Source organism: Rattus rattus, chromosome 2, assembly GCF_011064425.1.
Source record: "Rattus rattus isolate New Zealand chromosome 2, Rrattus_CSIRO_v1, whole genome shotgun sequence".
In the NCBI taxonomy this organism is placed as follows: domain Eukaryota; kingdom Metazoa; phylum Chordata; class Mammalia; order Rodentia; family Muridae; genus Rattus; species Rattus rattus.
In genome coordinates, this window is record NC_046155.1 from 155,712,128 (window position 1) to 155,733,329 (window position 21,202).

Here is a 21,202-nt window from a genome sequence, read left to right on the forward strand (position 1 = left end):
TTTCTATTCCATTGAGGCAGGCTCTCCTGCCGAGCCTGGTGCTAGGTTGGCAACCGTCACATGCCCGTGGTCTTCCTGTCTCCACCACTAAATTGCTAAGGTTACATGCTTACATGTGGTCAAACATGGCTTTTGTATGTGGACAGTGGGAGCGTGAACTCAGACTCTCATGCTTAAGCCATGTGTGTAGAACCATCTTCCCTGACCCCTCAGCATCTCACCTGTAAGAACCCCATGTGTTCCTGCTCACCACAGAGGCCAGAAGAGGGCTTTGGATCCCAGCGACTGGAGTTACAGACAGTTGTGGGATGCCATGTGGGTGCTGGGGACTAAACCCGGGTCCTCTGGAAGAGCCATGAGTGCTCTTAACTGCTGAGCCACCTCTCCAGTCCCGGCCCTGGTGGCTTCTAAATGGGGTAGTGGCCTTGGAAGACAGAGGACAGCAAGGAGACATCTTTGGAGACAAAGGGCTTTGGGGTGTGTTGGGTGCCGAGGGAGCTGAGGAAGCTATGATGGGGAAGAGGAAGGAACAACTGGGTATCCTGGAATATACAGACAGCAGTGCTGCCCTGTGCCTTTTTCCTCTTAACTGCTTTTCAGGGCAGGTCATTGGGACTAAGTGTATCCACACTGTGCTTCATGAGTACCACCCAGCTCACCCACAGGCTTCTCTTCCTGTCCTCTCTCTCCCCCTCCCCTCCTCTCCCTTATTCCCTCCCTCCCTTCCTTCCTGTATGTGATGTATGCATGTGTCAGTCTTCATGTGTGTCTTCCTCGATTGCTCTCCACCTTAAAATTACCTTTCACTCTGTCTCTCTGTCTCTGTCTTTCTGCGTGTATATGTGTGTGTATGTGTGAGTGTGAGTATGTGTCTTTGTGTGTCTGTGTGTGTCTGTGTGTATGTGTGTGTATGTGTATATGTGTGTGTATGTGTGTGTATGTGTATATGTGTGTGTATGTGTGTTTGTGTTTATGTGTGTGTATGTGTGTATGTGTATTTGTGTGTGTCTGTGTGTATGCATGTATGTGTGTGTGTGTTTGTGTCTATGTGTGTCTGTGTGTTTGTCTGTGTGATTGTGTGTGTGTATGTGTGTATGTATGTGTCTGTGTGTGAGTGTGTGTGTGTGTGTGTGTGTAGGTACATGTGTGCAACTCATAGGACAACTTATAAGTTATATCTTTCTACCATGTGGCACCTAGAGATGGAATTCAGGTCCTCAGAGGTCCTCAGATTTGGTAGCAAGTGCCTTCATCCACTGAGCCACCTTGCCGGCCCCACCCCTGGCTTCCTACGTAGATCAGGTTTGTCTTGAACTCTTTTCCTCTGGCAGCCTCAAAAGTGCTGGAATTACCAGCATCATCTACACATGCCCAGCATTCCCACCTTTGTTCTTGTGTTTTTTATCTCGACAGGGTCTCGTGTAGCCCAGGTTTGCCTCAAATTCGTTAAGTAGCAGAGGATGACCTTGAACATTCTGATGCTCCTGTCCCCAACTCCTGAGTGCTGGGATGACAGGTGTTTTCCACCATGCCTGGGGTCTCTGGTTCTGGGGATGGGACCCTGGGGAATTAGCATGCTAGATCAACACATGCTAGCTAGGCACTGGATCCACTGACCCACATCCTCAGCACTCTAGCTCTGTTCCTTAGCAAGCCAGCTTCTTTCCTCCCTCTCTTTCTGTTGTCCAACCTACTTTCTTCCTCCTGCCTCAACACTCACCACTAATATTTACTAAGCACCCAGGTACCTGAGGCACAGTAATAAACAAAGCTGACCAAATAAGGAAAAAGAAACATTAAATAAATAAATAAATAAATAAATAAATAAATAAATAAATAAGTAAGTAAATTTTAAAAGGGGGTGGGACTGGAGAGATGGCTCCATGGTTAAGAGCACTGCTCTTCCAGAGGTCCTGAGTTCAATTCCCAGCCACCACATGGTGGCTCACAACCATCTGTAATGGGATCTGATGCCCTCTTCTGGTGTGTCTGAAGACAGCTACAGTGTACTTATATATAATAAATAAATAAATCTTTTTAAAAAAGAAAGAAAGGAAAATCCTGCCTTGGATTCTGGAAGGAAAATAAAGAGTACATAAATGTAATATGTAATTCCAACTCTATGTCGTATAGTATTAAGAGACAACATGAAAAGAAGCAGGGGCCCGAGCGAAGTCTGGGAGTGAGCGCAGCTCTTGCAGATGGCTGGAGTTTGGTTCCCAGCCACTTTCTGCTGCTCAGGACTGCCTGTAACTTCAGCTCCCAAAGGATCCAATGCCCCCCTCTGGCCTCTACTCACATGCACATACACAGACAGACGGACATGCCTCCACATAATCAGAAATAATCACAACAAATCTTTTTTTAAAAAAAAAAAGGAAGCAGGGTCCTTTAAGGTAGAAAGATCGTGCTGATGTGAGACCACGGGAGGAGACCACTATGCTTGGAGGAGAGTGGAAACCCAAGGGGTGTCATAGGAAGTCTGTAGACACTATCTCGGGTCAGGATTACAGATTGGGAAACCGAGGCTGGTTGAGAGGAAGTTGCACGTTTACCTAGCTGAGAAGAGAAGGAAGCAATGTACAAAACCCACGACTGTCCCGAATCTTACTTCTGTCACCGGGGCAACTGCCAACTTGGTCAGCACATCTGCTTATGTGACCAATAGGATTTCACGCACGTTGAGCAAGTTAACTCGGTGGATCCTTCCCCTACCTGCGTGAGAACTGAAGCATCCCGGCGTCACTCTGACCCTCCATTGTACTAGACGAGGAAGTCAAGATGAAGTCAGCTCCCTTGCCCAGGGTTGCACAAAGCCACATGGGGATCTGAACCTACATGAAGGGCTCTTCCCAGCTCTAGTTGGGAAATACTCAAGTGGACGGTACAGCCGGCTAAGTGGTGAGATTAACCCCAGATAAGAGGAAGGACGCCTATCCCATTGTCCGCGGAAGGAAGAGGAAAGAAAGGGCGAGGTTCTCTGTGGGGCGTGGGCCAGGTGGCAGGAAACGGAGGACGTGCCTGTCGAATGGCCCAGTTGGGTTTTTTTTGTTTGTTTTGTTTTGTTTACTGAGAGAGCTCACCCGGATCTTCTTCAGGACCACACACAGTCAGGTGAGGTGGGAAGTACTGGAAATGACTGGAATCGGTTCCTGCAAGGGCACTGTTTTGGCAAGCGGCCAGAACAAGGAAACCAAGAAGACACCTGCATCGGTATTTCCGGGGAGGTGAGGATGGTCAGGGATTAGGTAGAGGTGAGGGAGAAGTAAAGAAGTAAAGATTGAGGGCTTCGTGGGCTTGGTGGTGAGACCTGCCTTGGGACGTCTTGATGCCGGCTCCGTCTTCTCTGGGGGGATCCAACAGACTCCTGATTGTTCGTTTGCTTGTTTGTTTGTGGCAGCATCCCAAGCACCCAGGTGGGTCTTGAACTCTCCATGCAGCTTGGACTTCAGCTCTTCCTGCCCCCACAGGTATGATTTCTTTTGGAGGTGCAGGGTGGGAGTCTTCCCCCGCGTTAGGTCTCAATTCTCCTTACACATGCTGACACATATTTCACAGGTGAGAAGACACATTTGAGTCCCGGCCCTCCTGACTCAGTGTCTCTCTCTGGCTCCAGAACTCACGTGGCTCTCTGATTACACAGACTCCCTCTGGCGGAGGAAGTCTCTGCACAGCCCTGAAGAGTGTCCTGGAACTGTCGTTACAGGTGGTTGTGAGCTACCTGAGGTGGGAGCTGGGAACCGAATCCTGGTCCTCTCAAGAAGCAGCATGTGCTCTTAATCACGGGGCCGTCTCTCCGGTTCCACCTCTAGATGTTTCTAAGTCGGCATCCATCCGTAGTTGCGAATGTCTGCTGACACTGGGCATCCCTCAAGGTGGCAGACACCCTCTGATTCCTCTGTCTGGAGTGCCTTCTATTGAAGCTCCATGGTCCATTAGAACCCAACCCTATGTTTGTCGCCTCAGCCGCTTAGGTCAAAAGCTGGGAGTGGTCTCCAACTGCTGCCCTGAGAGTTCCCCCACTTACCTCCTCTCTGCCGCATCCACCCAGCCTCCAATCCCTCTCACCTGCACAGGCCGAGTAGTACACGGCCTGGTCTCTCTGCTTTCCATACCCACTCAACCCTTCCAACTCCCCGAAGCCAAGCCCATTCTCCATGTAGCAGCTTAAAGCTCAAAACAGCACTTTGTCAGAAGCTGCCTAAAACCTATCTACGTCCTCGCTGGAATTATACTAAGTTCCAAATGCCCCAGGCAGCCAGCATCTAGATCTTCCTCCGCCCTTACCTTTCCACAGTCTTCTGTCTCAGACCCCTCGCTTTGATATCCTCAACATGGTTGGTGCCTTTGCACCCCAGGGGCTTGGCCATTGCTGTCCCCTCACCCTGCCCATGTCATCCCTCCAGTCACCTTCTCTGAACCGTGCATTCTCTTCTTGTCTCTGCCTTTCTCACACTGCGTGCGAGCATCTTTTGCTGTTGAATGGCCTTCATGGTTTTTTTTTTTTCTTAATTTACGTTTTGTATTCAGAATACAAGTCTGTCTCCAACAACTTGAGTGTCAGCTCTGATGAGGAAGGATATTCAGCCATGTAACCCCCTGCCCCCTCCATTAGAACTCTCATAGAAGGAAGGAATGTGTCTCCCAGAGGATTCACGAGGGCAGGGACCTTTCCTACCTGGTCAGCCACCGTACTAATCTTGTGTCTGGTGCACGTGATGGGATTACTCAGGAGCAGGCCGAACGGGTGAGATCATCTTCAAACCTAATTCTAGGACTTCGGCACCCATCATTTCTTTCTCTTCAGACTTGAAATTTGTCTCATTTCTCAGCTTTGAGACAGTACACAGCTGAAACCAACAGACTGTGGAATATTTTCGGGAAAAGCCTATCATGGTCAAGTCACAGGAGACAGGCTTCTGAGCTCAGGGCATAGGATCTGGAATTAGGGAGACCTATCACTGCATTAAAAATGAATGCTGGGTTCTCTGTGTTTCAACGGGGTCGGGGGGGGGGGAGCCGCAGGCATCCTTAGGGATGCCCAGCTCTTCCTCCTGCCTTAGTGAGCCCCTGGCCTCTCAAATACCCTTCAGTATCTGCTAAGCCCACCTGAGGGGAAATCTGTTTGCTCTGCTCATCGGGAGGGGCCTCTCTTGTGTTTATATCACCTTTTAACAGATTTATTTATTTTAAAGTGTGTGGGAGGGGGAGGGGGAGGGAAGAGAGAGACAGAGACGAGAGAGAGAGAGAGAGAGAGAGAGAGAGAGAGAGAGAGAGAGAGAGAGGCCTTCAGAGGCCAGAAGAGGGCATTAGATCTTGGAGTTGGAGTTACAGGATGTTGACAACCGGCCATCACACCAAACTCAGGCCTTCTGCAAGCGCAGTGTTGGCATCTTGTCTATAAAACACGACAGGCAGGACTTGCCCTCAGTGGCTATGCTACCTCTCCAGCCCCTACTTATATAGTCTTTGAACTCACACTGGAATTCTTTAAAGTTTTTAAAACACACCTAATGTCTGTAGGATTCACAACTCTTGGTGAGAGGTTTAAGCCCTTGCACCTGTTCATTACCAGGCCCTCCACTCTCTCTAGTTCAGATCCTCAGCCTGCATGGGCCTGGTCTTAGTCTCCATGGCCTCTCCCACAGAGTCCTTGGTGTTTTGAGACAGGGTCTCCTCCTTACCGTGTCCTTAAATTCATGATCCTTCTGCTTCTACCTCCCTGGTGCTGGGATTAGGGCTGTGTGTACCAACGCACTCCATTTATGCAGTGCTGGGGATGGAGACCAGAACGTTGTACATGCTAAGCACACAATCTACCCACTGAGCCACATGCCCAGCCTAGCCCTGTCTGCCTTGAGTCTTTCCTGGCAAGCCTTGTTCCCAGCTAGGGCAGCATTCTGCCTCCTGCACCAGGAGCAATGCTTCCCCACAGGGACAGGTGTCCCTTGCTGGGGACTCAGATCCACCACCATCCTACCAGACTCCACTTCCCCCTCTCATGTCTTTCCTGGCCTCAGTCTTACTCAGCTCCTGGGTCTTGGTTCAAACATCACTCCCAGATTCTATGACGCCCGCACCACAGTGAGCTGGGCGCCCCACCTCTAGGCTCCCTTCTGAACTCTCACAATGGCAGCAGTGGCATGTAACCCTCTGGTTCTGACTTGTCAGTGCCTGCGCCCGCTTCCTTCACCAGCAGGAAAGCCCACTGAGGGCAGGGACCAGAGCTGAGTCAGTTATTTCCTCAGCATCCTAGGCTGGGCCAGACTCTGCGAGATGTTAAGAAATGTCTGCAACCAAGATTCTTATCATCCCCTGCTGGGAGAGCTTCAGGGCTTGCTTCTGCATCTCAACCCCTGCCCCTCTCACTCTCTCCTCTGTCGCCTCTGTCCTGTCCTCCAGTCTCAGATTCTAGGCTCGCCATTCCCTCCTCCAGGAGCACTTTCCAGCAGTCAGCCAGGCACTGTCCCACTTTGCGTGGTTCTCTGCTGGGATAGGGCAGTCTCCCTCAGGCCACTCCTTTTCTGCTTAAATGGACAGGATGCAATCCCCACCGACACCTGTCAGATTACATTCCGCTGTGTGTTCCTTATTTTTACTTCTTCTCTTTCCTTTGGCCTTCCTCCATCTTCCCGGCCCCTTTCTTCTTCCTCTCGTCAGGTTCTGTCCTGAGCGGTTTCTGCAGTTAGCTGCGTTACAGGTCTCACGCTCAGAATCTGTGCTAGGCAAGGACACATGCTTCTTTGTGGAAACTCCTCCACTTCCATCCAGGGCTCTTTAGATTTGGAGACCAATGCTGTCTGGGTCTGGGCTGGAGACCCAGTTTTGGTGCGCAGGTGTGGTCATAGCGCCCTCTTGTGGTCAAAAGTGAACACAGCACCTTTCTCATACCAGAGGCCCAGGAGCAGGGATGCTGCAGAAATGATTCCAAAAACCTGCTCTGCATAGTTTTTTTGTTTTGTTTTGTTTTTTTTTTTGGTCTTCTAGCTTCCAGCTTAAGGACCTGGAGCCTCTGCTCCCTCCCTGAGTCAAGTCTTGGTAAAGTACTTCACTGGGGTGCATGTTCATCTACCATAAATGAGTATTAAACAAGTATTACTTTCATATTATCACACTAACGAGGGAGGAACGCCCTGTTGGCACAGGGCCAGCCCCACAAGCGGAAAGCTCGAAGCTGTACAATTTGCCTAGAGAGTCTTCAGTCGCCCCCTAGCCACCTCCGACCCCTCCTCTGTTCCCTCATCCCTGTCCACAGCCATTTCTCTTCACAGCAGCCAAGGGATTTTTTAAAGCGGTTGTTGGATGGACGCGGAATAGAAGCACTCAGGAGACTGGCCTTCACTGTTAGAATAAACCTCTTGACTCCATATACCTGGTGCAGCTGCAGATGCCTGGAGAGATCAAGGTTATTCCTACAACCTCGCTGCTGAATTGGCGGTTCCCACCGCCAGAGGGAGCTCTTCCTCCGAGCTACTTTTAAGCGTTGTCTCCCTAACTTTATGTGGGTCACTGCTCAAAGGCCACCTCCCCAGAGGCCTTTCCTTGATGGCTTCTTCTTCCTTCCCTCTATTCTATGTTTAACAATCAAACCTTTAAGCTGGGGATGTTGCTCAGAGACAGATTGTTTAGAATCCCCGAGAGGGGCTGAGGGTGTCTCGGCATGTTAGGTCCTTAATTCAATCTCCAGAATTAAGAAATGAAAAGGAAAAAAAAGTGACAGTCTCAATGACCGGATGTTATTTGTTTGCGATTGTCCTCTTCCTCCCGGGCTGTAAATTTGTGGAAGGGCTCCTGTCTCTGCCCATTGCAGTTTCCTGGCACCTGCGGGAGGACGGAAGGGGTGGCTTTATAAGCCCAGGGGAGGCAGTCTTTCAGCCCTATCTCACTTTGAAAAATAGGGACCTACAGAGTTCAAGGAGTGAACAGGTCACTTCCATGAGGACAGGGCCACAGAGGCTAAGGAGCACCCGCTGCACCTGGAGGTGGAGCCTGCCCCTAAGTCTCTTCTTTCCTCAGCCTCTCAACTTCCTAATATGGCAAGGCAGCACCCAGATGCCTAGAGCCCCCTGGTGGCCAATCCCCAGTATGCAGAGCCAAGCTCGACATGGTTGGCCAACTACTTTTGACCACTGGACTCTCATGTCCCAAGATGTGGGTGAGAGCAAGGCAGTTCCATTTTCACAGGAGGAAATGGTACTTTAGGGTAAGGCAGAGACTCAGCACAAGTTCTGTATCCAGAGTCCAAGCTTGGGGTGTCCTCACCCACAACAGATACCAGGAGTGGGCAAGGTAGTCAGTCATCTTATTTTAGATAGGACTGGTGACAACCCCTGTGGTCCCTTGAAGTTGCCATGGGGGAAGGAATAAGAAAGTACGTATAAGCACCCCAAAGTAAAGATGAAGTCCCTTGGAAAAAAATGTGTGTGTTAGGGGTTGGGGATTTAGCTCAGTGGTAGAGCGCTTGCCTAGCAAGCGCAAGGCCGGTCCCCAGCTCCAGAAAAAAAAGAAAAAAGAAGAAAAAAAAAAATGTGTGTGTTAAAGACCCACATGTGGACACTTACTTTCCTATTGCTGCGATAAAACACCATGACCAAAAACATCTTGGGAAGAAAAGATTTTATTTCAACTTACATTTTAGGTCACATTCCATTACTGAGGGAAGTCAGAGCAGGAACTGAGGCAGAGGCCATGGAGGAACACTGCTACTGACTGGCTTACTCAGCCTGCTTTCTTATAGTCTCCAGGATCACCTGCCTAGGGACTGCACCACCCACAGTGGACTGAGCCCTTCCACATCAATCATCAATCAAGAAAATGCCCCACAGGCTTGCCTGTAGGCCAATCTTACGGAGGCATTTTTCTCAGATGATCCCAGCCCTGTGTAAAGTTGACGAAACAAGAACAAAAATGGCCAGCCAGGACACTGACCCGACAACCACGTGAAAACCACAGATTTGGTTCTGAAAGTATCAGCTGAGCAGACCACTGGCTTCGAAAGACCCGCAAGCTAAGAAAGTCATCAGATAGTGCCTGAGACCTACGGAAGGGGTTTCAGCTTTGCTGGAACCTGTCTACCTAAAGTCCACACCGATGTACTCGGCCAATGTCTTGATAAATGACTTTCTGTTGTTCTGGGGCTGTAAGTGTTTGTCTAACTGCTTCCGAGGCAGTATTTCTAGGGCAACCTCAACTCATGCGCCAGGCCACGGAAAGTCCCAATCGGTTCAGAATAAATTTTCTCAGACTGCCGTAAGTGCAAGAGCTGTGTCTGGATGAAAGGGATCTAGTGATGACTGTGAATATTCCTATTCCTCATGACTTGGGGAAACGGAAAGGGAGGGCCAGGGCTGCCTGAGCCCACAGAGGTGTGCAGGAAGGCATGGTTGTTGGTCCCTTCTCTCTTAGACCTGGTAGCTCTGCCTGGGGCTCCCTACACTTCTTCAAGGTTCAGGTTGCTGTACAGGACACATCCCTCCACAGGGTACGGTTACTCCACAGGGCTTAGGTTGCAGGGCACAGGTCACTTTAAAGGTGTAGGTCACTGTATGGTACAATAATCTGCAGGGTTCAAGTGACTCTGCAGGGTACAGCCACTCCACAGGGAAACCGGTCAGTCCTAGAGTGCAGTGCACTGAAGGGAAATCACTTCACTGTGTATAGATTACTCTACAGTTGCAGTGCACTGGGGTACAATCACTTCCCTGGGCACAGGGAAATGGAGAGTGCAGAGCTCAGGTCACTCTGCCATGGGGCTCAGGTCACTCACTCTTCGATACACAGGTGGCTCCTGCCCGGTCCCCTCCATTTCCGCCTGGGTTGGCTTCATCTTTGGATTGCTTGCAGGTGCAGGGTTCTGGTGGGGCCACAGGGTCACTGGTGACCCGGCTTGGGTTCCCTAGCGGTGGCTGCTCAACTTGCAACACGCGGCGGCCCTTGCCGATGGCCAGGCGCGGCAGGCCTCGGTTGAGGCCATCCAGGAGCGCACAGGCCTGGCAGAGCTTGTTGCTGGCCATCGCTCCGCAGCGGGAGCAGGTGCCTGGAGGAGGGGGCTTTGCTGCCGGAGCCAGAGCTAAGCGCTCTGCCGAGTGCACGAGGTCCAGCACGGCCGATGGTCTGGCTGCCTCCAGGAGCTTAAGTAGGTCCCGAGCATGGCCACGGAAAGCCTCAGGGGCATACACACACTCCTCAGAGAAGTAGCGGAGGTGGCGGAAGTGTGCGTACAGCACCACCTCCTTCTGCGAGGCAAACTGCAGAGGCCGGCACCGGGGAAGTGCGCATCCCTCGCCTGTGGAACCCAGCACTCCACCCCTCGCCAGCCTCCCAGCATCACCACGCAGGAAGTTCATGAGCACCGTCTCAGCCATGTCGTCAGCATTGTGGCCTGCGGGAGAGAGCTCAGGTGAAGGATAATGACAAAGAAGAGGAAGTAAAGGGTCCCCGTTCATTTCCTGGTTTAAAAAATTTACTGAAATCCACTGAGCCTGAAAACCCACCAATCGAGATTGGCTTGAAATTTCACCAATCCCCACCTTAGCAATCTTCACCATGAAAAGTCCTCCCCGTTAAATACACTCAGCACTCCGTGGCTTCTAACTGGAGGAGAGTCAGCCACCTTCTTGTGTCACTCTCAATCAATCTCTTGTGTGAGAATTGATGTATGGTGTGCCTTTGTGGTGTGACTCTGGTATTCCTTGGCTCCCAACTGCCATGATACCTTTCCCTTGGCTCCCAACTGCCACCATACCTTTCCCTTCAGAGCTGTAACACAGCACTTAGTTGTTCTTGCCAATGGCCAGACTCAGTTGAGGTCAGCCAGGAGTGCACAGGCCTGGCATTTACACGAGGAGGAGGAACCCAAGAACCCTGGGACAAGAGGAAAAGTGGAGAAGAGGCAGGAAACCCCTAGAGCAGGAGATGAGAGGACCCTGTAGACATCCCTAAGGAGAAAATATAAAAGGTACCATAGAGACACTGTGGCCTAGGAGAGTGGAGGAGGGTGTTGGAACACCCATAAAAAGAGGAAGGACAGTGGAAATTCTTGGAACCACAAGAGAGGAGAGAGGAAAGTGGAGACCCCACCCCACTCTCTTGCACTTCTTTGCACACCACATTGTTCCTGCAGGACCAGTGCTCACCTGTCACAATGTGAGTAGCTCCCACAAGGCGCGCACCCTCCTCCAGCGCACGCCTCCGCAGCACCCCGCAGAAGGTGCAGCAGGAACGACTGCGGCCGGAGCCTGCGGTGCTGCGGGCCACGGCGTCCATTGTCCAGCCTCCGAAGAGATCTTCATAGGCCACGATGGTGAGCGGCAGCTCCCAGCTCGCCGCCTGACTGCGCACCGCCTCCAGCGCAGCATCACGGTAGCCGCCGATGCCCTCATCTACGGCCACCAGGTGCAGTGTGATGCCCAAGCGTGGTGCAAGCTCGCGCAGCACGTGTGCCAGCACCGTGGAGTCCTTGCCGCCAGAGGCGCCCACAGCCACTACAGCGCCCCGCGGCAGCAGGTGCCCAGCAAGCACCGTATGCAGCACCTCAGCCTCAAAGGCAGCACAGAAGCAGGAGCCACACAGCGCCTGCCCAGAGCGTGGGCGGCGGAGGGCAGCACGGGCCTTGTGACAGGAGAAGCACGTCGGGGCGGGCATCTTGGAAGAGAAAGTGGGTCGCCTGGGATGTCTACACTGTGGAGGAGAGAAAAGGGAGTTATTTGGAGCATCTACACTTCAGGGTTAATGGGACGGGGGGTGGGGGTGGGGTACCACACAAGATCCCCAGAAGGGAAGCTGATCATTCAGGATGTCTGCACTTCGGAGCTGAGGGGAGAAAGAAGTGGATCACACGGATATTCTGTGTTGTGCGGAGGCTGTGGAGATGGCGTCCTACTGAGTGACCCTTACACAGGGGAGCCCGGGGAAGGGCAGCTTCTTCCTACACCAAGAAAATAACTCGATGACGGGGTTTCAGAGAGACAGAGAGGAAGACAAGCAAAGGGGCAGACAGAATGGAATTGTGTCTGTTTTAGGAAATGGAGGAGAGTTTTGCACTCACTCTTGTTAACAGCCTCGATCATAGACAACTTCTAGGGCTGACAAGAACCCGGAAGAGCTTGATACTCGGAAGCAGAGGGCCACAGACGTTTGGAGTTTAATAGGGGAGCTAAGATACTGGGACCCCCGCATGAGGTCCTGATTGCTTCCCCTGGAAGGCACGGTGCCCTCCTCGAGGCAGACTGAAGCCGCTTGCATCACCTCACTGTAATGAGCCAGCTCTCCAGGCTCAGTCCTCTCCCCCCAGACCGCCTCATCTCCAGCTTGGGCTACCCAAGAGCCTCTTGCCTTTCAGAACAGGTCAGGCTGCTCCCGGGATTTACCACAATGATCAGAATGATCTGGCAAGTACGTGTTTACTGTCAGGGACTCCCACGAGGACAGGGCCAGTGCCACCGAACACTCTAAGCAGCATTTCAACTCCGACATCACCAATTCCTTTCACCAAATGGTGTCCTGCAGTAGAGCTCAGGTCTGTCCTTCCAGATGCTCAGACTAGAAACCCTGAGGTCTAGGACCACCCTGATCACTCTTCCACCAAAATTCAAAGTCCAGTCTTGACTTGTTCTCCAAATGTCCCTAGTCCATCCTCAGAACTCATGCTCAGACCCCCGAAAGGAGTACAGCCAATCCTTTTGTGGCTTCAAAACAGCCCCAGATGCCAGACACTTCACACCTACTCCATGGCCAGCACTGTAGTAGAATTCTAGTTAATCCCTGGACCTAAGGTAAACTTTAGAATGAAATGGTTGCTTTTCACTGTATCTAGAGTAGACATCGAAACGAACAGTTGTTTTCTAGAAGTACTTTGAAGAAATCATGGCAGAAAACAGTGGTTGTTTTCTTTTATCTGTGGAGTTGCTTTCTGAAGGGGCTTAATGGCCTTTGCTTCCTTTGGTCACAAGACAGTCCTGCTACACATGCAATGCCTGGCTTTACTGAGTACTGCAAACAGTCCACAACAGGGGCCAAGGTTCCATGGGTGTGATGTTTCCTTCACAAAACATATAGATTGATGTTTAGGGGCTTTGATATGAGAGACTTCTTTTACCCAAAAAGCTTTTGTGTTAAAAAAAAAAAAAATACTACCCCACCTAAATTCTCACATATTATTTAGCTATGCAACCTAAAATTTTTTTTCATTTTAAATGTTTTTTCTGCTGCTCAGAAGCATTTGTCCTAAAGGAGACACAACCTAGAGTAAACGCTAAATAAAAAGAAAGAGCCCCGGGGTTGGGGATTTAGCTCAGTGGTAGAGCGCTTGCCTAGCAAGCACAAGGCCCTGGGTTCAGTCCCCAGCTCTGAAAAAAAGAAAAAGAAAAAGAAAAAGAAAAAGAAAAAGAAAAAGAAAAAGAAAAAGAAAAAAGAGCCCAACTTCGGTTCATGGAGGTTGGATCTCCCTGCTGTCTCAGAGCCTGATGGCGTTCTGGAGTGACCCTCTTTCTTTGATTCCTGCACAACTCAGAGTACTGATGTAGCTTGTCTGTCTGGGTCACTGGTCTCTGCCTTGATCTCCCCTCCTTCACTCTCCTTCACGCTGATCTGCATATAACAACCCGCAGATCCAGCCCAGTTATCTTTTTTGACAGTTCACTTGCTGACTGGCAGCTTGGGAGGCCCCGTGGCTCCTCCCTGAAAGTACCCCAGGCACACTCCTTTTCTCTGGCCCATAGAGTTCTTTCTGATCACTCAGCCCAACAAGCAGCCCTCAGGACTCCTATCTCTCATGGCTGAGCACTGCCCCTTGAAATAGATCCTCCTCAGCCTGGATTAGGTTCACACCGGTGTCTCACCACTTCTACCCAAGCTCCGGCCAGCAAACCTGAGAATCAGTGAGAATCAGGCTGAGAGGTGCCTCCAAGCTTGTCCTCCAAAGGACCCACTTAGGATCCTTGCAGGGCACCTTTCAAGCGCTCCCCAAATCTGTCCCTTCTGCCTGGCTTTCATCTCTGTCTCCTGAGAGTACCCACCACCTACTACCCAGCATTTATGCAGAGTGACTTGTAAATGCACTCTCTGTTCTCAGATATCTAGTCCTGTAAGAGGGTTGTTTGTTGTTAGGAGTAGTACACGCAGAAACAGAAAACCGAGAGACCACATCAGTAGCCCTGAGCTGATGGAGAGAACCAGGATTACGCTAATTAAGTAAATATCTGAGACGATGGGGAAAGAAGTGTCTACAGACAGGCTGCAAACCCCAGAGGTAATAATACCAGGCGTGGTGGTGCACGCCTTTAATCCCAACACTCAGGAGGCAGAGGCAGTTGAATTTCCGCAAGTTCCAGGCTAGCCTGATCTACAAAGCAAATTCCAGGAGCGCTTCCGGGTGGCCAACTTTCCTAAAGGGCAGAAGAGAAGTCTCCAGAACATATTTATCAGGTTCAAGAGAAGGCAGATGATCTGTCACCACCAAATGAACAAAGCGGCCGGGCAAGAGACCAGACTAGAAGGAGATCCTAGCCAGAACACGAGTTGACAATCATAAAAGCGAGTGCCAAATCCCTAGAAAGACCTTCAGCTCTCCCGTGGCACCACGACCCCAAGCTCGTCGGACCTGGAGGAAGAGGAACACTAACCTGTGTGGAATGGGCTCTGCACTCTGCCTGCCACGCGGAAGCCTGGAGCGGAAGAATTCCCTAAGACTACAACTCCCATAAGGCCTTGTTCTACTTTGCCTACGACTTCCATAATGCAAGAGGAGCTCCGGTAACTCTACAGCAGCTTGGACTCCAATTCCCAGCAACACTTGAGAGAGTACGACTTTCCTTCTGCCAAATACCTCCCCAAACCCAGGGCTCTCTGTAAGGCGCTCTTGTCCTGGCAACGCGAGGTCACCAGGAGGGATGCTTGAAATCAGAAGTGGTTGAAATTAGAGTGGCTGCAGTCTGATTTCCTAGTTTTGACGTTTAACATACGCTTCTGCTGCTTGCTTGCTTTTCTCTGTTTCTGTCTCTCTCCCTCCCCCCTCCCTTCCTTCCTCCCCCCTCTCTCTCTGTCTCTGTCTCTCTCTGTCTCTGTCTCTGTCTCTGTCTCTGTCTCTGTCTCTGTCTCTGTCTCTCTCTCTCTCTCTCTCTCTCTCTCTCTCTCTCTCTCTCTCTCCTCTCTCCCCCCCTCTCCCTTTCCCTCCCTCTTCCCTCTCCCTCTCTCTCTCATCTTACCATATAGACCAGGCTGACCTTGAACTCAGAGACCCACTTGCTTCTGATTCCAGAGTGCTAAGATAAAAAGCAAGTGCCATCTTGCCCCCTTTCTGTCTTCGTTTCTTCCTTCCTTCCCACGCTTCCTTCTTGAGGTGGGATTACCTGTCCCAGCCCGACTTTAGACTCAAGCATTTTTGTCTTAAAGGATCTTCCCAGACCAGCTGGCTCCCTGGTCCTGTGAAAACGTGAACAAGAACAACCCAATAGTCTGAAAGTGAAAACACTCCGTCCTTAAGAACAGGAGAGAGTCTTAGAAGAAAGATAATGTATGCTGAATGCAGATGGGACGGGGACCATTCCCAGATACCTCTGCTACTTCTCATCCATGTGACCTCTGTGGTGGGAATGGCTAGTTGGGAGTCCTCTACCTGGGATCCTCTTCTTCAGCCAGATGCTCCTCCTAACTGTTGTGGTTCCCCAGCTTCCCCATCCTGTTTCTGCTGGATGTTTGTTACCTGCTGGTGCCCCATTATCTTTCTGCAGTTTGCAGTTTATACACTTGGAAAGGGACTCCTACCGTGGGTCGTTCTCCAGCTTCAGGCAGCTTTCTACCCTGAACCACACTGCCGCCCCTCCCTAGGGGGTTCTAGATAGAAACTCTATTATTGAGCCACTCACTACCCAGGCCCTAACTAGGGAATTCTAGGCAGGGGTTCTACCACAGCGTCACACCCTAGCCCCTCTAGCCTCTCACTAGGATTCTAAGTGGGTGCCCTATTACTGAGCTATGTATGCTCTCAGCACCTCCCTGGAGAGATTCTAGGCAGACTTTTTATATATATATTATAACTGTCTTCAGCCACACCAGAAGAGGGCATCAGATCCCATTACAGATGGTTGTGAGCCACCATGTGGTTGCTGGGAATTGAACTCAGGACCTCTGGAAGAGCAGTTAATGCTCTTAACCGCTGAGCCATCTCTCCGGCTCCCTAGGCAGCCATTTTAACAGTGAGCCATGCCCCAAACTCCTCGCTATTGGTATTAGGCAAGCACTCTACTACTGAGCTACAGCCCCAGAACGCACCACTTCTATGCCTTTTATTTTTAAGGAGGGTCTCACCATGTGGCCAGGGCAGACCTCAAACTTCCAATCCTTTGTCTTGGTCCTGCAGGTAGCTGGGATTACAGCCCTGAGCTACCAGGCTGGGTTCAGTTGGGTGGCTCTCAACCTTCCTAGTGCTGCGACTCTTTAACACAGTTCTTCAAGTTGTGGGGACTTCAGTCATAAAATTATGTTTGTTGCTACCTCATAACTGTAACTTTGCTGCTCTCCTGAATCATAATATAATTAAGTATCTGTATTTTCCAATGGTCTTAAGCAACCCCTGTGAAAGGTAGACCCTAATAGGGAAACAGCCTACAGGATGAGAACCGCTGGCCTAGACTATGGGACTGGTGTTTCAGTGTCATAGATAGAGTGAGCCCACTTGTCGGCCTGTCTACTCCATCCTATGGTCCTTGTGTGCCAACCCCCTCTTCATAGCATCCCAGACAAATCGTCTCCATCTAAGTAAGGAAAGAAGGAGAGAGACTTCACCACACTGCAGAGAATCAAGTACCAATGCAGACATCTGGTTGGTCCCCTCCACAGCCCTGAGGGAACGTGTGACCGAGTGCTGAGCAGGCTGCTTTCTGGAATGGGTATGGCTGTGTAAAATGGAAAACTCCCATGTACGAGGCTCAGGGAAGAGCACACTAAGAGGTCCAGAGGACAAGGGGCTCCCAGGAGAGCTCGTGAGTTGACATACTTAAGTCTCAGTTGTTCTGAGCACCTGAGCAAGGAGCGAAAGAAAGGAGTCCAGGTCCCACCTTTCTTGTTGCATTTATGGCTTCGTGTCCTAATTTGCTTCCCTGTTGCTGTGATAAAATGATGACCAGAATCGATTTACATTTATTTTAGCTTAGAGAGCACACAGTCCATCATTAAGGGAAGCCTTGGGAGGAGCTCAAGTCGGGAGCTTTAAGCAGAGACCATGGGGGGACACTGCTTATTACGTACTTCAACTGCTTTCGTAATACTGGGAGGACCACCTCCCCACAAGTGGTACCATTCACAGTGAGCGGAGTCCTCCCCCATCAGTCAACAGTGAGCAGAGTCCTCCCCCATCAGTCAACAGTGAGCAGAGTCCTCCCCCATCAGTCATTAATCAATAAGACCCAACATAGGCCATTGGGATTAAGGCAATTTCTCCTCAGTTGAGGTTCCTTCTTCCTATGCTGTCTTAGGGTTTCTATTGCCTATCCCCAGTGACACATTTGCTCCAACAAGGCCACACCTCCCAATAGTGCCGGTCCTATGAGCCTCTGAGGCCATTTTCATTCAAACTACCACAAACGTGTTACAAGTTGACAACCTAGCTTGGCTATCACATCGATGGAAGGCCGACCAATATCTGTCCACCAGAGCTGCTTAAGTAAAAGCTATCACATTGCTGTCCCAGACACTGCACTTCCTGGGGCACTATTACCTCTCAAGAAAATAGCATACGTCAGAGCGGGAGACAAACCTCAATTGAAAGAGTTCTTAGTGTTGTACTTAACCTTTTAAAAATGGTCTTTTATACCCAGTAGTGACACATGGGGTGAGAGCTGAGATGGAAACGTGCGAGCTTGGTGAGATAACTTTATTTTCTTCCCTTATATACAAAATGTCTATTTACAAGCCTGATTCTACAACCAAACTGCCAGCTCTTTAGAAATCTCTGTCTGCCTCATTCTACCGAATGAGTCTACCTTTCTCTCGAGCTCCTCCAAGCCCATGAGGGCTCCTTAGCTCTGTTTCCTAGAATTCTGTTTTTTAATCACTTCCCTTTTTTTTTTAAGACTTATTTTATTTATCTGAGTACACCGTAGCTGTCTTCAGACACACCGGAAAAGGGCATCGGGTCCCCATTACAGATAGTTGTGAGCCACCATGTGGTTGCTGGGAATTGAACTCAGGACCCCTAGAAGAGCAGTCATTGCTCTTAACCACTGAGCCATCTCTCCAGCCCTAGAATTCTGTTTTATCTGTGTCCTGCCAGCTGCTTCTCGGTTGTTCCTGCAAGCCCAGAGAGAGAAATCCCTATCTCTTTCCCAGAGTTTCTTCCATGAAGCTCTTTCAAGCCAAAACAGAGCCGCAAGGAGAGTTCCCAAACAGAGCAGCTAGCCAGCTCTCAAAGGTCTGATTAGGTCTGATTGCTATAAAGTCTCTAACTCCTTCCCTACACCCGTTGGCAGGCTGAACCATGTCACCTTCATGGGGGGGGGGGCGTTTTCCAATCCAAGCCACTAGAGGCTGGACCATTTCACCTTTGTGGTGAGGCAGCTCCAGGTCATCCAACTGACTTTGCCTTGGGTCATAGAGCAAAGACCACAAGGCCTCTCCCAAGCAGCTTGCCTTAAAGTAGGCAGGAACTTGCGGTTCTTGGACATCTTATCTGTGGAGACTTTTAGGGCACACCCAAACTGTATCTCTTCAGGACACACCCAACCCCCCCCCACCCCAAGAATCGCAATGTCTTTATAAGCATGCATATTTTGCTATAAATTAGGTTTTCTATGAGCCATAATCAAATAACCTGCAATGGGTTGGCTATGATTTAATTCCCAGCACTGCCTACTCTACACGAGGTGGTACGCACCTGTAATCTGAGCACGTGGGGGTGTCTAAGCAGGAGGATCTGGAGCTCAAGGTCCTCTGTGGCTACACAGTGAGTTCCAGGTCTGCCTGCATTATGTGGGGCCTTCACTTAGTCAAGAGTAAAGACAGTGTACAATGCCGTCTGTTCAGGACGGTGTTTGGAGACACGACTTGGAAAAGTAAACTGTAGTCTTACCTTTCTGTATTCGTCACCATCCCTGCGGGCTGCGGCTCTGCCCATCCTTTGTTGAGCATCAAAACTCATCCGTGTCCTAAGTGATTTGAATCAGCAAGGCTGCGCTTGCCTCGCTGCAGCTCCAGTTCTGCTCAGGAGCTCTTTCAGGAAGTTACACGTGAGATGGAAACCTTTGCTGGGGCTGGATGGTTAACCTCAAGCACTCACCCACACAGAGCACTCTTTCTCAGGCTTCTAGAAGTCCCATGAATCTATGAATCTAGGGGTGGAGGTTGAGCTATTGGGGCCTCAGAACCTCCCCTTCTCTACTTTCAATTCGTCTACGCAGCTATAGGCAGACTAGGGAGAAGGCTCATTCAGTAAAGTGCCTACTATGTGAGCATAAAAACCTAATCCTGGTCTACAGAACACACATTTCAAAAACCCGGGCACATAGCATGCACTTATAATTCCAAACTCATGGACAGAGAGACAAAGAGACCCCTGAGGTTTATTGGCTAGCCAACTAGCCTACTTTCAAAGCGTATGTCTGTACAACATAGCCTACCTGAGAAGACCCAAATCGGCGAGATTGCCCTCTGACCTCCAAATGCAAGCAAACACAGGTGAATCTCTCCACATAGATGTGCCCTCCACATGCATACATTCATTCCGTATACATACATTCATATACACACACTCAATTCATATTTTAGGTTGGAATCTGGGAAACACCGCACCAAACACCCAGACACCGATCTCAGTCAAACAGGGATAGTTTATTGAATGCCACACCCCAAGACTGATTGATCAAGGTCACAGATCAGACTTGGGAGGTGGCTGTGACATTGAGTTAAGATCCTACAGGGTTTTTAAGCCAAAATCCACAAACATCTGTGCCAAGTTATTTCACCAATCAGGATGTAGGGATGGGGACTTCCTTAGGAACACATCTTGCTTGTACACTTTTCCTGCTCCCGTTGGTCGGGGTACTCAACCGTGGTAGGGGACTCGCCCTGCCTAACCTTCATGTCTTAACTTGCCAACCTGGATGTCAGTTACCCAGGTACATGTCTCTTTCTGCCAAGTAGGGTGTCAGTTCCCAGGGAGGTCTTGGGAACGTAAACTTTACTCGACCCCTACTGAAAGCAGAAGCTTCTTATATTGGTGCAGGTGTCTCTCTTATGGTGCGGTCTATCCCCGGGGCAGCTTCTAAAATGCCAAAGTCATAACAGCTCATCCATAGGTGCAGAAGTGCTGCCTGCTAGGTTGGTTCCAAACTTCTTGTAGCCAACTATACAAAGCAGTTCTAATGGACTTCTCTTGTGACTGAAGAACACCAAAGCATAGAATATATCAGAAAGGCAGTCAGCTCAGGCATGAGAAAGTTTCCTAGTAACAGTAATTACAGCATTTAAGAAGGTTTCCTTGTGACATTAGTAACCGCACAAAATAGTAGCCTAGAAAGGTTTAACAGTTACCTAGGCCTTAACACTTTAGAAGAGTCAGAGATGATAATGATATGTGGATGACAATGACGATGATGATGACGATGATTAGTGTCCCTTCTACTGAGTGGAATGTATAGGAAATGCTTGCTGTGTGGACACTATTTCCTCCAGCTGCTCACTTACCTAAGCATCTGATGCCTTGAGTGGCCCGTTGTGGGATGGAATCACACCGCTCTGGGATGAGGAGAGGACCAATGAGACACACACGTAGAGAGCAACTTGGTGCCTTCACTTCCTATCCCTGAGGATGGACACAAGGATCAGGAAAATAAATCAAGTCTGTACCTCTCCTGGGTGTCTCCTTCCCAGTGGATATGGGCTCTCCTCAGTATGTCCATGTTAGGCCCTTGACGACAGGCCTGGGCCTCTGGTCTGAGTGACCAGGCTCTTCTGTGGGGGCAGCAATGGCTCAGTCGCCATTGACACCATGGATAGCATCTCCTCCTCTTGTTTATGGTTCTCCAGAACCATTTGTCCTGGACAGAGAGAGGTGGGGGGCATCTTCAGCTCTTATGGGCATATCTATCACCCACTGAGATGTTGCTGCCTGGAGTGAGAATTTTGCTTTCTTTGAAAAACACAGAAATACTATGGGAAAATGTATTTAGTATGATCTCAGGTGTAGGGATATGAGGCTGTTTCAGACGGC

General features: G+C 50.0%; 1 protein-coding gene across 1 annotated transcript; it reads right to left on the reverse strand.

Annotated features, from left to right (window-relative positions):
* Positions 1-9,758: 9,758 nt before the first annotated feature.
* On the reverse strand, positions 9,759-14,698 carry Ctu1 (cytosolic thiouridylase subunit 1). The gene is made up of 3 exons (XM_032895150.1): positions 14,622-14,698; positions 11,136-11,679; positions 9,759-10,381 (listed from the first exon to the last, which is right to left on the reverse strand). The coding sequence occupies exons 2-3, from the start codon at positions 11,641-11,643 to the stop codon at positions 9,759-9,761; spliced, it is 1,131 nt and encodes a 376-aa protein (XP_032751041.1). The 5' UTR covers positions 11,644-11,679; positions 14,622-14,698.
* Positions 14,699-21,202: the final 6,504 nt, after the last annotated feature.